The 15,807-nt window shown below is 45.1% G+C and overlaps 1 protein-coding gene across 1 annotated transcript; it reads right to left on the bottom strand.

The window, feature by feature from the left end:
- Positions 1-7,570: 7,570 nt before the first annotated feature.
- LOC129343438 (sialic acid-binding Ig-like lectin 14) lies at positions 7,571-14,433 on the bottom strand. Its single transcript, XM_054999634.1, has 6 exons — positions 14,352-14,433; positions 13,808-14,206; positions 13,183-13,476; positions 11,739-11,789; positions 10,383-10,643; positions 7,571-8,972 (listed from the first exon to the last, which is right to left on the bottom strand). Exons 1-6 carry the CDS (start codon positions 14,413-14,415, stop codon positions 8,926-8,928), a joined length of 1,116 nt encoding a protein of 371 aa, XP_054855609.1. The 5' UTR covers positions 14,416-14,433; the 3' UTR covers positions 7,571-8,925.
- Between the last annotated feature and the right edge of the window lie 1,374 nt (positions 14,434-15,807).

The following is a 15,807-nucleotide window of genomic DNA, read 5'->3' as shown; positions in this document are numbered from 1 at the left end:
CCCTTTCCACGGTCACTGGAGAAAATACTTCTAGGCTATACCCATGCTTCTTGCCCTGGACACCTGCAGGGAGAAGAAGACAAGAAATTCAACCTCCACCCAAATAGTAAACACCAATCTCCAGCCCAGTCCTGGAAGAGAGGACATGGAACAGCTTATACCTATAGAACTTGTGATTAATGAGATGTTATATCTGTGAGGGCCAAGCTACACATGACGAATGACACTTGAACGGCAAGTGGATTGAGTGGAGGGCAAGTGAACAGGGAGAAATACACTTGCTGTTCAAGTGTCATTCGTCACTTGTAGCTTGGCCCTCAGATCTGTGATTTTATTATTTTTATCTATTGTATTTTTATCTATTACTGTAATCAGCCCTGAGCCCGCTCGCAGGGAGGGCAGGCTATACATTAAATAAATAATAAAATAATAATAATAATTCCAGGGGTGACTGTTGCTGCATCTTACAGCTCCACCAAGTCAGCCTCCTCCTTACCTTCCCAAAGCAGGAGAGCAGAAATCACTGCAGGAATCAAGACTTCAAGGAGGCGACACCCCATCTTCTCTTCTCTCCTTTCCTTTGCGACTCTCCTTCAGTCCCTTTGCAAATGGCAACTTTGTTCTTAGCCGTAGGATCCTACAAACAATATCAATGAGAAAGAAAAAAGAGGATATAGAAACACTGTTAGTCTGCCCTTGAGAGAAAGGGCTTTCTCAGATGGCTGATTTTTGAGAAAAGAAATTAAAGTGCATTCACCAACAGTTCTTAACATAGCAATGCCAGGACTGGTCAGATGGATTTGGGAGGGTGGAGGGTCTTTCAGTGTTTAAGGTGCCCCCAAATAAACAGCAATTCAATGACTAGATTATGCCAAATAATAAGAGAAGTAATCTTACCTTTGACAGGAGTGTTTGTCCTATCTGCTTGTCCTCCTGTCTTATCCCATTCCTCATAAATATATAGCTCAGAAAAGCAGAAGTGATTGTGCCATATTACCAGCTTGGCCATCAGTCATCAAAAAATTACAACATGGACTTAAGAAAAGAGTAGTTTTGAACAAGGGTTGTTTTTGACTTGGAGGGGGGGCAGTTTGAACAGGAGAGAGTCAGGATCGGGTAAACCCTTACCGTTAGGCCTCTCTCCACGGCAAGCACATTTGTACATATTTTGGCAACTCGTGCATGCTTTAAACCACCAATGAAATGTATTTCAGTGGAGTCAATCAAAAGTTTAAAGCGTATTTAACTGTGTGCTGGGTTGTGCCAGTTTGGGGTTGCCACTTAAAAGGGCAGCCTCCTGTTAACTGTCCCACTTCCTCTCCATAGTGCATAATTCACATTGCACTGTGACCTGAAGTATGAGCCAGCATGATATGCAAAACTAGTATTGGGGAAACTGTCTCAAACCTCATCAGGTGATTTTAGGCCAATCACAATCACATCCCTTAGAGTAACCTACCTCACGGGGTTGTTGTGAGGAGGAAAATAGGAGAGAGCCATGCATGCCGCCCTTAGTTCATTGGAAGAAGGGCAGGACAAAAATTCTAATAAATGTATTTCTCTAGGTTGTTCAGCTTCCAGTTTTCTCTAACTTACTGTGGCCAGCTGGACGTCCATCTTTCAGGGCCTCAGCATTTGCAGCATTTGGGCTTAGAAAGCACGTGGTGGAGAACGATCATGTACTACCATTACAGTAGTGCACAAAGCAGGTAAAACTCTATTATTTAAACTGACTTGGAGATACAGATTTTAAAAAATTTATATATATAAAAATTTATATATCTCCTGGGTGCTCAGCGCAACAAACAGTGTTCTCTTCTCCTTCCATTTTATCCTTCGAACAATCCTGTAAGGTAGGGTGACTCTGAGAGACACAAGGTCACCTGGCCAGCTCCATGGCTGAGTAGGAATTTAAACTCAGGCCTTTCCCATTCTAGTAGTCCAACATTTTAACCTTTAGAGTGCACTAGTCTACTAATAATTTATTTGGATTTGCTTCTTGGCATGCCATTATTTCATTATATATTATAGCTTTTTTGTACTCCTCAATGGGGGAAGAGTTTCTCCCTGTCAGAAACTTGTGGTGATTTTTGTAAGGTTTGCTTTATTTAGAAATGTAAAAATAGACCACAGGGGACAGTTCCTACATTACGGCTCAAATGCTGTCTACCTTATCAATTATCCAGAGGGAAGAAAAGAGACAGAAAGAGAGAACGCATCCCAGAGAGCTTCAGAAACATTGCTCACTCTTTCTGTCCCTTTCTGAAGTCAGATATAAACAAGATTTTAGCTGAGGTAAAAACTAAAGATGGGCACGATCCGCATTATGATCGAAAAAAACCCACGATAATGGAGATTGTGTGATTGCAATCTGGTGGATCGTGATTGTCCACGGCCCACGATCTAGCGATCGGGAGAGGCCAGGATCAGGGCGATCGGGTTCGGATCAGGGATCCAGACACTCAGGCACCAGCAATCTAGTCCCCTGACAATGGAGCCAGGGGAATGCCTGAGTTGTGTTTGCCCTCCTTCTGTCACCCTGAAAACCCGAATGGAAGCCCAGCTTTCCTTGATGAGCAGGGCTTCCTTCCAACCACGGAGCAGCAAAGCAGTCACAAGTTGGGAGAAGACACCCAGGGGAGGGAGGGGGAAGGGGGTGTTCTGTAGCCACGGGCACTCCAATCTCATCCCTGCAAACCTTGATAGGCAGCTCTGATGGCCAAACACAGACCTCGTCGCCGCGCCCCGTGCCCGCCAGGCCAGGCGGCACCACCCACCTTCCCACATAATACCAGCGTGCCCCGCTTTTGCCTCCATGATCCACGATGCACGGCTCGGGAATGGGAGATGATCGGCATGGATCGTTATTTCGGGATCGTCATTGGCGCCGATCCACAATCCACTGGATCGTTAAAATTTTTTAGATCGTGGCCATCTCTAGTAAAAACACTCTTCTGTGGAGCTTTGCACTGATCTGGTATCTAATTTAATCGAGAGTTACCAACAGGAGCTGGAGCAGAAAAACGCCCAGCTCCTGCTGTAAGATGGCTGCCATGAAGACTGGGGCCAATCACAATATACTGACAGAATCCTTCCAACTCCCAAGCCGTGTGTTCTCCTGCTCTAGCATTCAGAGCAGCTCTTGCAATGGAATTCGGGTGCACCTTCCAAGAAACATTTGCCTGAAAAAGAATTCCCAGATATTTAAAATGGTCCACCTCCTCCGTAGATTGGTCCGCTGCTGCCCATTTGTAATTCTTTATCCTTTGTTTTTCACCTGAAAAGAAGAACCTTGGACTTGGTGACATTAATGTCTAAGCCCTCATAGGTTCTACAAAGGAACCTATAAACTTACGAAGGCTGACCACAGCTTTTGACAGGAGAATGGCATCATCCACATATAGGAGATAGGGTATTTTGACATGAGCCAGGCAAGGTCATGGGGGCAGCTGTTTCCAGATAGGTGCTCCTTGGAGATCCAAAGGGGATGCCTCCTGGGGCCTTCTGAAGCATTTCCTGTTCCCGTGAAGAGAACATCATCCCTGAACATTCCCCAAGTGTCCACAGGCTAAGGGTTGAGAGCTCCTCCTGACAAAACCATCAAGGTCTCAGGGTCTTCTAACCACATGTTCAAGTCCCTCCCAGCAAAGTTTTGCTATTTTTCAAAACTGGAAAGGATTTTTGAGCTGATTGTGACAGACGTTGCTCAAAAACAGGTCAGCTCCAAACAGCCCTTTCAGCCTCTTACTGCAATTTGCAAACCGTATTGGCTGCTATTGAGCAAGGGCCTTGCCTCATCACATTTTATTGTGTTTAACATGAATGCAACTCTTACCAAGAAATGGTATCTGCAGACCGCAAAGCCCTGGGCCCAGCTCCAGAGAAAATGTGTTATTTTATAGGTTTGCAGCTCCAAGTTTGGAAATTCCTGTAGATTTTGAGGTGGAGCCTGGAGATGGTGGAGTTTAGGGAGGGGAGGGACCTCATAATGGTATAATGCCATAGAATCCACTCTGAGTCAAAAGCAGCCATTTTCTCCAGGAGAATTGATCTCTGTAGCCTGGACATCAGTTGTAATTCCAGGAGACCTCCAGCCACTACCTGGATATTGGCAACCCAGCCTTTACAACTGATCTCCAAAAAACAGAGATCAGTTCTGGAGAAAATGGCTGCTTTGGAAGGTGGCCTCTTTGGCATTATACCCCACTGAGCTCCCCACCTCCACAAATCCCACTCTTCTAATCCTCCACATGCAAAATCTCCAGGAATTTCCCAGCCCAGAGTTGGCAACCCACCCTGTGAGACAGGTTAAGCTGAGAGAGAGTGTGACAGGCCTAGAGGTCACCCAGCAAGCTTCATAGCAGAGTGGGGATTTGAATCTGGGTTTCCCAGATTTCCGCTCCATAACCACTGCACTACAACGGTGATTAATTTTACCCAGAAACTTGTAACACGTTTATCTTCCCTATAATTAGAAGTTACCCTGGTTGTTCGGAATTAGTATATAGCAGAATGTTGTTACTGGATTGAAATTCAGTGGTTACAGCATGTAGTGCGAAGCTTTTTGCGGCAGCTTATAAAATTCATCATTTAAGGAAAGTATAAAAATACTTGATGAAATGCCAACATTGTATTTTTCAATTTTGTGTACTATAATAATTTTTTACCATTAATGTCTGAATATATGACTCCTATCTTGGAGTCCTTGTCTAGGTCTGTTTTAATAAAAATTGTTTGATTGATATAGTAAAAAGGAAAGTGTGATGCATATTTAAATACATGAACCAGCAGTTAGGACAGGAAGGAGGATTGATTGATTGATTGACTGACTGATTGATTTTCATTTTGACCTTTCTCACCGGGACCTGATGAAACAAAAACCCTCACCCATTCGCAGAAGACAATGAATGTTATTATCAAGGCATTTTCAGGTGTGTACCCATGTTGGTCTGTAGTAGAAGAGCAAGATTCTGGTCCAGAAGCACCTTAAAGACCAACCAGATTTCCAGGGTCTGAGCTTTTGAGAGTCAAAGCTCCCTGGAGCAGTTGGTCTTTAAGGTGCTACTGGAACCAAATCTTGCTCATCATCAAGGTATATGTCTTGGGATGAGGAGATGGTGCTTCAGTGGTAGATATGAATCCTTCTGCCCCACTGAGGAACAAGAAGGAAGATACCAACGGAGCTAACTTTCTTTCTGGCGCGTTTAGTTGAAGCCCAGTGAGATATCCTGGATGTTTTATTTCAGAAACCTGTAGGCTGTGTATCCAGAGATTTGCTCCATGAAATAAAAACAGTACAACAGTAAAATCACAAAACAAGCATAACATTTTCAGTATTAACTAGTATTTTTTTTAAAAAAAATGCTAGGGCCATAAAAATATTAAGGGGTTTAAACATGATGTTGCCAATCTCTAGCTGGGGGCTTGAAAGCTCCCAGAATTACAACTGATCTCCAAACAACAAAGATCAATCTCCAGATGAAAATGGCTGCTTTGGAGGGTGGCCTCTACGGCATCCCATCTCTGCCAAATCTTGCTCCTTTCCCCAGGCTCTGCCTCCAGATCTCTAGGAATTTCCCTAACCCAGAATTGGCAGCCTATTAAAACAGTATCCATAAAACTGTTCTTAGACTAGAAGCCGGCAATAAAGCAGCAGCTATAAAGATGGACAGGTGGTGGAATGGGATGGTATAGCCCAATCTCATCAGCTCTTGGATGCTCAGGGTTGGGACGGGGTTTGGAGACCACCGGGGAAGACTGGGGTTGCTCTGTAGAGGAAGGCAATGACAAACCACCTCTGCTACTCAGAGCCAAACTACAAGTGATGCCTGACACTAGTTGGACACTTGTCAGCTTCCCTCAAGTTTTGATGGGAAATGCAGGCATCCTGGTCTTGCAGCTTGGCTCCCCGGCTGCTGTCCAATGGACTTTTCAATGGTCACCTGTCCAACATCTCTCCAAGCTGCCTACATTTCCCATCAAAACTTGAGGGAAGCTGACAAGTGTCCAACTAGTGTCAGGTGTCACTTGTAGTTTGGCCCTCACTTGTCTTGAAAGACCGTTGCTGATGTTGCCATAAGTAGGTTGTGATTTGATGGGACTCATATACATGTAACGATGGACCTCTTCAGTTAAAAGTCTGAATAAAAAGAGATGTTTGGGGCTGGTGCTTAAAAGACGGTATGGTAGGTGTCAAGAGAGCCTCAGGGAAGTGTAACCCTTGTCCACTAGAGGGAGATAAAAGAGTTGGGGTATTCTTTATAAGGAAAAAAAGGCGCAATTTTCCCTGAGAGACTGGAAGGTCTGAAACTGCAGGGAGAAGCACTCTCGCCTCAGAAGCACTCCTTTGTATGAACTCTCAATGTTTTAGGACTCCTGTGAAGAACAGAAGGCATCCCAATGCAGAGCACAGCTACAAGTTGCTGCATTTCAAAGGACTGGCTAGATGTCCGAAAGACTGAGGCCTGGGTCTGCTTGAGTAAAACAGGCCTGTTTTGTTACGATTGTTGTTGTATATGCTTTTATTATTGCATTGTTCCAAATAAGATGCTTTCTTTTCCCAAGTTTGTTCATTGTTATTTTTTATAAATGCAAGTGTCACGAGGTGGGATTGATTACACGTCATAGACATGAACTCTCTCATTTCTTAAATTAGATATATCTATTTATTTGATGTTGCTCCTTGAATAAAACAGGTTACAGAAAGTAATTCCACAGGCAAGGTTCTTAGCTATCTACCAGGCATAATTCACAAATCAAACTAGATGTAAAAAGAAGAGACCCATTAATGGGTTCCCCTGCTATTTTTAAAAAACTTTAAATCCCTGCCATGCAAGGTCCTATTTCAGGTTGGAGAAGACGCCAGTTCTTTCCTGTAAGGCGCCTATATGTGTGGTTCACGATTGGGCTCTCCCTAGACAGGCCATTCAAACTCTGAAAAGAACATAGGGCAAAATAGGTAAAACTCCTCTCTCTTCGCCATGCCCCAGTCCCAGTTTGAATCGGGCCCCTACACAACTGCAGTGTAAGGTTTAAAAATAGCACAGGACCGATTCCCAGATATCTGGTTTGATCATCAAAATATTGTGATATAAAATCCTGAATGGCTTAAATATCTCTGCTGTACTTTCACAGCTGTTAGGATAGGGTTGCTAACTACAGCATGGGGACTGGAGGTCTCCCAAGACTCATCTCCAAGCAAGAGAGATCAGTTCCCCTGCAGAAAATGGCTGCTTTGGAGGGGGGACTCTATTGCATTATACCCTGCTGAGGTCCCTCCCCTCCTCAAACCCCAACCTCCCGACTCCACCCCCAAAATCTCCAGGAATTTTCCAGTTGGCAACTCGAATCAGTGAAGAGTGACTGTACTGTTTGTACATCAAATTAATGTCCCAAGAGCCTGACACTTGATGGCTACTCCACAATGGGGGAACTCATTAGAAATTGGTTCTAGTCTGAACTATATGCTTTCCAGAAGAGTTCTACAACGTTCCCCTTTGGGCTGTAAACACAAGTCCTTTCTCTTGCCCAACAGGTAATGCTTTACCAGTAACTGGACACAGGCTCAGTATTTTAACCTCAATAAAATTCTAGCAGTTTATTGAAGCACTGTGCTGATAAACGAAACAGCCAAATGACAATTCCAGCGCTATTAATTACACAAAGTTCTATGGATGAAATGGCAAAATGAAGAACGTGATAAATTAAGGAAAACTTGGAATAAATCCATGTTAGACAAAGCCACCACAAGCAAAACATTGGCAAGATGGTTGGAAAGGGCTATATTCGAAGGACAAATGGTACGTCTGTATCTCCTCTTGCCCTTAAACGGGTATAACATGCACAAAGCTAAGTTATCCTGAGTTCCAGGTAATTCACAGGTAGCTGTCCAGATGGCTCTGCAGCCCAATCGCTCAAGAAATTGGACTCCTCTCAATGCAGAGAGAATGACAAGAAATCTCCAGATGATAGCGATCAGTTCCCCTGGGGAAAATGGCTGTTTTGGAGGGTGGCTTTATAGCATTATATCCTACTGATGTTCCTCCCCTTCTCAAACCTTGCCTTCTCCAGCGTCAGCCCCAAATCTCCACAAGTTTCCCAGCCCAGCCCTGACAACTCTAGGCCTGCTTTATGGTAGTTTCACAGTATCTCATGATTTGGATGTCAACGCAAGCTGGTGAGGGAGCTTTGTTTGAATTTAGTGTTTCGGTTTCATTCTGTGTGTGTGTTTCTCTTTACTTGGTGGATCTCTGAGCCTGCCTGCAAGGAATAGATCCAGAGGAGGAATCAACTTTACTGTAGCATAAGATTTTGAGAACCACAGTTGTCTTCATCAGATGCATTTGATGAAGACAATTGTGAGAACCACAGTTGTCTTCATCAGATGCATCTGACAAAGAGAACTGTGATTCTCAAAAGCGTATGCTACAGTAAAGTGCGTTAGTCTTAAAGGTGCTACTGGACTCTTTCCTATTTTGCCTGCAAGGAAGTTTCCCAGGAAACCAACCTATGGCTGAAGGATCTGGGAATGAGCAAGTCTACAGTGGAACATTTCTATGGGGCCTACCAATGTTGCTACCATTGAGGGGTTCAATGAACTACTGCAATATGCCCTGACGCTGGAGCTGATGCAATCCCTCCCCGGAGGTCTTAAAATCTACATTAAACAGTTAAAGCAAGTTTAGATAAAGGGACAGGGATTTGGCAGTAAAAAAAACCGGGGTAGGCTAAGAGAGAGTTAGGTGGGAGGAGAAGACAAAGGAATAAACAACAGCGTGGTTGGAACAGCACCAGAATGGGGCCCCCTCAGCTGGAACACTCTTGACGTAGAAGATAACAGTACGTGGAAATGCATTCTCAGATATTCTTGGACATTCGGTGAAAAAGAATGGTTTTGCTGTTGGCACCACGGGCCTTTTCCTGGCTTTAGGGCTCATAATATTCACTGTAGTCCTTGTATGCGTCCTGCTGCCCTGGGAGAAGAAGACAGAAAAGGACAACATTAGATGGCTCAGTGGAAGAGGAGAAGAGGTGCAGGAGAAAAGGGAAGAAACAGACGAGGCTGAGAGATGAAGATCTGCCAGAAAGAATAAAATTCTTGGTGAGATGGGGATGAATTTTACTACCTACTGGGGCAGACTGGCCATTTAACAAAGGGAATGTTGCTAGTGAGCTGGGACCTCTGCTCTCAAGAAGCCATTGGCAGCAAAGAGCACACATAGCCAAACCCCGGGAACTCTGCCACCCAGTACCTCAGGGCCCACTTGGCTCTAGGATTGCCAGCTGAATGCTGGCAATTAATGGAGGACTTCGGTGGGCGCAGAGCAACATCATGTGTTGTGACATCACTTCTGGTTTGCATCCAGAAGCGACACCATGATGCTCTAGGAGTCCATTAATCTCTATTAGCTTTTTCATATACAAATGTGCAATTCCTAGAGCATTGTGATGTCATTTCCAAGTACAAACCAGAAGTGCCTCACATCATCACACGATGCTACTCACGGTCTTCATCCCTTGCTCCCACTGGAGCACAGAGGCCCAGCAGGGCCCAGATCCTGGATGGAGGGTCCAAACAAAGTAGAGGAGCCATCCTCTTGTGGGCAGTGGGCAAGTCCCCCCCCCCCGCCCCCAGGAAGATGACAGGACAACCCTACTTGGTCTGGACCTTTCAGTGGCAACGACTGGTGTCAGCTCACCAACTGGCTCGTGCACCATCACCACTGTGCCGGCAGAGGCAGTGGGTAAATCAATGCTCACTGTTGGTCTGGCTTGTAGCGTTGTAGGGGCTGCACAACTAGGCTTGCTCTAAGACAATTTTCACTTCTCAGTGTCATCCTGCTAACTGCTGTCTTACAACTTCTCTAGATACTGAACCAAGGAAAATGTTCTTTTCTTTGAGGAAATACTTGGGCCCTTTTCACACTACTTACTTGCTTCCGGAACATCGTGAAATGTAGCGCAAAAAACGCGGAAGATAGCGTCTTCTTGCGAGAGTTTTGCGCAACATTGCGCAAAACTCTCGCGAGAAGACACTATCTTCCGCGTTTTTTGCGCTATATTTCACGATGTTCCAGAAGCAAGTAAGTAGTGTGAAAAGGGCCTTGCTGTGACTTCCCCTCCCTTCAATCATGCTCCCATGCTGCAAAGAGTTCCATGGTTAAACACAATCTTCTTTGTAGGCTAGTGTGGGGCAAATCCCAATATTCATTCCGACCGCGAATCTCCACTGTGACCTACTGAGCCCAAATAGTCAATGCTGTCCCCTGAGATTGACACCGATATTCCCACTTTGCATTTGAAGTTCAAGAGTGCTTCAATATTGCATGACAGTGGGCAAATCCCAACAAAAGTCCTTTCAGTGAAGCCCAATTTTGTCTCACCTGTTACATGAAGGTAGAAGACTGACCAATCAGAAGAACCTTCTTGGTTCTTGACCTGGCACTTGTATCCGCCTTCGTCTTGCAACTTCAGACCAGAAAGCTTCAGTTCCTGATTTAATTTGGGCTGCTGAGTGGTTGACATTTGTGGTGTCCTCAACCAAGTCACATTGCCTATGGGGTTGGCATCTGCCGTGCAGCGTAGCAGGAGAGAGTCGCCTGGCTGTGCTTCAATCTGCGAGCCATTTATGATTTTCTTTAGAACTGCAAAGAAATGGGGAATTACTATGATGGTTCTCAAACTTCAGTACCTCCCAAGTTTCTCCCCTAACAAGGGCTGTTTCCACACTACTCACCTTCATCCGGAATGCTGCAGAACATCACCAAAAAACCGCGGAAGATAGTGTCTTCTTGCATGAGTTTTGTGAGACATCGTGCAAAACTCGCGCAAGAAGACGCTATCTTCCATGGGGTTTTTTGCGATGTTCCACAGCGTTCCGGATGAAGGTGAGCAGTGTGGAAACGGCCAAGGAAACAGCAAAAGTACAAACTTCCCCAGCAGTAACAAAACACAAGAAAATTCAATTTGGCTGTTTTAGGAAGGTAGGTAACAACAACAACATTCGATTTATATACCACCCTTCAGGATGACTTAACACCCAATCAAAGCAATTTACAAAGTATGTTATTATTGATGTATTGTCGAAGGCTTTCACGGCCGGAGAACGATGGTTGTTGGGGGTTTTCCGGGCTGTATTGCCGTGGTCTTGGCATTGTAGTTCCTGACGTTTCGCCAGCAGCTGTGGCTGGCATCTTCAGAGGTGTAGCACCAAAAGACAGAGAGATCTCTCAGTGATCTCTCAGTGATCTCTCAGTGAGAGATCTCTGTCTTTTGGTGCTACACCTCTGAAGATGCCAGCCACAGCTGCTGGCGAAACGTCAGGAACTACAATGCCAAGACCACGGCAATACAGCCCGGAAAACCCCCAACAACCATATGTTATTATTATCCCCACAACAAAACACCCTGTAAGGTGGGTGGGGCTGAGAGAGCTAGTTCAAAAGAAGCAGGAGGAACTTGAGTTACACTGGACCCCAATATGAAATCAGTTGCTATTATGCCCATTTTACAGATTGGCAGCAGATTTGAAGACGGAACGGAATGCAGGTTTTCTTATACCCAAAAATAACAGTCTAGAACTTCACCATCTTTACCACCTTTCCGGAAACAACCCCTCACCCATGGAAAAGTCAGCTTTAAAAAATATTTTTTTTGTCTCATGGGGTTGTGGATTAAACAGCTATATCGATTATAATTGTTTGTGTCATTATATGTCTACTTAAATACAAAAAACTTACATCCATTAGGGTGTTTAAGGTACCCACTGAAACGTGGCGTCCTGGGACGATCTGTAACACAAAGAGAAGCGCTGTTGGTAAAGGATCATTCTGGTTGGGGCCGCAGCACAAAGCAGTAGAGAATCTGATTTCCCAGGATATCCACATCCCAACAAATACAACAGGCCTGATGTTTTTTCCAGTTCCCCCAGCCAAGCTTTTACTTTGCATTTTTCCTTGCAGATGCCTCCAGATCTCAATTCTGCCTCTTACAGGAGGGGCTGGGGCTCAATGGCAGAGCAATTGCTTTGCATTCAGGGCCCAGGCTTGGATCCTGCCACCTCCATTAAAAGGATCTGGGGCAGCAGACAGTTTCTGGGAATGACCTTTCTCTGTCTGAGACCCCCAAATGCCATAGCCAATCAGCATAGAGAATGTTGAGCTAGCAGACCAATGGTGTGATTCGGTCTAGGGCAACTGCAGGAAGATGCAGGTTAGACCCAGACACACATCTGCTAGTCTGGACTTGTTGGAAGAGGAGGATCCAGCGCTGTCTCTCTCCTCAGGTTTCCGAGGAGGAAAAATCAAAGAGTTAGAAAGATAGAGAGGTCAGGGCACTCTGTTTACTGTTTATTATTGTTTACTGCTCTGACTGTGCTTTAATATGCAGATTGCTATTCTCAAGATTTCCTCCTCCTGACTTCCTCCCTCTCACTCCTCCTCTTCCTGGCTTTGTTCCAGGCAACACCTTTCCCCCCCTCCATCTTGGCAGCATGGATGCAGGCCTTGCCCTGCCATCCATGTCCATCCTTAGACTACGTAGGTAGTTAGGCTCTATCTCTCCTCCTTTCCTATTAGAGTATGGAGGTCCTGAATAATGAACTCTTGTTTCGATATATTGTTGAAGGCTTTCACAGCCAGAGAACGATGGTTGTTGTCAATTTTCCAGGCTGTATCGCCGTGGTCTTACCAAGACCACGGCAATACAGCCCGGAAAATCCACAACAACCAACTCTTTTTTCTTTTCTAAATATAAACCAAGTGTATGCTTTTGTTATTTTCACTCCTGCACACACACCAGCCAGCAGAATGAGCTTTCAACCACCTATAATCACACTTCCTATGCCACACGATAGACTCTGCTAATGGCCAAACATGGAATCCTTTCATTAGGTTTCTGAGGCCTACATAACAATTTATCAGGACTTGACACAGCCCGTTCCTGTGAGAAGTCAAACTAAAGTGTGCCTCCCATTTAATTTGGAAGGAAAAAAAATGTGCTTTGACTATCAAAAGTTTGAGAAGTACCATTTTATGCACAATATAAGCACAAGATAGAATGTGCTGGAGCAGCCCTTCCCCCCACAAAACTCTACCCAGCTTTAGTGGGACCAGATTTTCAGTTCAGCACTGATAAAAATGAGCACCCCAAGGGATGGATTTTAAGATCTGAGGAGCTGCTTACAGTTGATGTTGAGCGTGATGGTCCTCTCAGCAGTCTTACGGTTGAACCCTTCTCCATAGATGGCTTTACAGGTGACATTTTTCTGATGGTCTGCTGCTGTAGGTATGAAATCCAGTCGACCCACCACGTTGTCGCGATTCACAGTTCTAGAGGTCTCCACTATGGAATCCTTAAAAACGTGTGTCCAAGTAATTTGGGGAACCTCCGAGAAAGGACATGTTTGGGCTTTGCAAAAGATGCTTTCTTTTTGTCCTGCTCTCAGCGGTCCGAACACAGTGATGTCTGGTTTTCTCTCTGAAAAAAGAGGAGAGTGTCTGTCTACCCCACCAAGCCCAGTATTCCCTTCCCAGCAGAATAATGATTCTTCCTGAACTTCCCCACAAATAGAATAATGGACCCATCCACATGGTCAGTGAATGCATTTGAAACTGCGAATGGTCCAAGCAATTCTTGGGCTTCCTAGTTAAGCACAGACTCCTGTTTTACTAAGCACTGGATCCCCCATCCTCTCCCCAGTTGTCCTCCTTGAAGGAGACTATCTTGGCAAGCAAATCCGGTTCAAATGCAAAAGGACAGGGAAAGTCTATCAGAGGGGGACTTCAACAAAATGCAGGGCACCACTTACCTGTCACATTCACGTATACCTTCTCTTCTGGTGCAGAGTAACTGTATTTTGCTGTGTGGCCTTTATTTATTCTGAAGTGGTAGAGTCCTTTGTCAGATGCTTCAGCATCGGTGATGGTGAAGGTGCAGTCACCTTGGTTCAGTGTCGACTTTGCCATGCCAAAACGACGCCTAACGCGGGGGTCTATCTCATAAATTCTCTCCGGATTGTTAGTGGCCACTAAACGAGGCCCATGTCGGTCGTTTTCCGCATACCAATAACCGTACAATTTAGCATTTGGGTCATCACGGCTTGACGCAACATAAGTGAACCTGCAAGGGATTTCCACACAGAGCCCCCTTTGCACAGTCACTGGAGAAGATACCACCAGGCTGTACCCATCCTTGTGACACTGAACACCTGCAAGGAGGAGAAGACAAGAAACTCAACCACCCAACTCGTAAATACCAGTCTCCAGCCCAGTCCTGGAAGAGAGGAGACGGAACAGCCTTCCAGGGATAACAGTTGCTGCATCTTACAGCTCCCAAGTCTGTATCCTTCTTACCTTCCCAAAGCAAGAGTGTTGAAATCACTGCAAGAATCAAGACTTCAAAGTGGTGACACCCCATCTTCTCTCCCTCCTGGAACTTAAGTCCCTTTGCAGCTTTGTTCTTAGCCGTAGGATCCTAACAGTACCAAATGAGAAGGAAAAAAGAGGATATGGAAATATGATTCGTCTGGCTTTGGGAGCAAGGGCTCACTCAGATGGCTGCTAGTTGGAGCAAGGTATTGAAGGAAATCCACTAATGATTATTAACACGATAACACCCAACCTGGACAGAAGGATTTGTGATTTCATCTGTACAAGTAAAGTGGATGATAATCTATTCTACTTGTTGGACAGACAGATATCTGGAGAAGTTTTCAGTAAAACTAGGGATAACTTGAGAAGGTTAAGGAGATGTTGGCATTTTGTACCTGGAGAAGCCTGATATATGGCAAAAGATGGAATTTTGCATCTTTGCAAGCAACTAATGGGCACAAATGTTGGTAATTTTACGTCACAAAAAATGAGCTAGTCTTTAAGGAACCCCCATAAATTAATGGCACTTCAATGGCTGGATCTTGCCCGATAAGAGAAATAATCTTACCTTTGGCAAGGGTGTTTCTTCAGTCTGCCTGCCCTGTATTATCCCATTCCCCATAAATATATACCTCAGAAAAGGAGAAGTGGGTTATGCCATACTACCAGCGAACCATCAGTCATCAGAAAATTGCAACACTGATTTAACAATGAAAAGGGAAACGGGGTTATTTTGACAAGTGAAGGGATTTGGGGTGTGGCTCTTTGGGCAGAAGGAATTCAGGACTGGGTAAACCCTTACCGTAGACCTCTTTCCATGGCAAACACATTTATACATATTTTGGAAATAGGGTTACCAGCTCCAAGTTGGAAAATTCCTGGAGATCCGGGGGGGGGGGGAGAAACCTGGAGAAAGTGGGGTTTGGGGAGGGAAAGGACCTTGGCATGGCATAATTCCATAGAGTCCACCCCCCAAAGTAGCCATTTTCTCCAGTTGAACTGATCTCTGTGTCCTGGAGACCAGTTGTAATTCTGGAAGATCTCCAGCCACTACCTGGAGGCTGGCAACCAGGGCTCATTTCAAGGGGGAACACACCGGAACACAGTTCCGGCAGTTCCCCAAAGAGGTCACATGACAAGTGGCCCTGCCCACCTGACTCTTTGCCATTTTGGGCCCGTTTCAGCCTGGATTGGGGCCAAAACGCCCACATTGGGCTTCTGATGGGTGGTGGATCACTCTCCCAGCAGCAGCCCGATCCTGAGCATTATGGGCCCCTTTTCGGCCATTTTCAGCCCCTTTTTGCCATTTTGGGCCCAATTTCGACCCTGAATGGCCAAGATTGGGTCCAAAACAGCCAGGATAGGTATGTCAGTGGGTGTGGCATACGCAAATCAGCTATGCTAATAACACATTTCTGGTGATGTCAAGGGGCATGGC

Source organism: Eublepharis macularius, chromosome 15 (genome assembly GCF_028583425.1).
Source record: "Eublepharis macularius isolate TG4126 chromosome 15, MPM_Emac_v1.0, whole genome shotgun sequence".
Classification (NCBI taxonomy): domain Eukaryota; kingdom Metazoa; phylum Chordata; class Lepidosauria; order Squamata; family Eublepharidae; genus Eublepharis; species Eublepharis macularius.
Note: the sequence above shows the minus strand (reverse complement) of the source record. Positions and strands in the feature narration are given on the sequence as shown.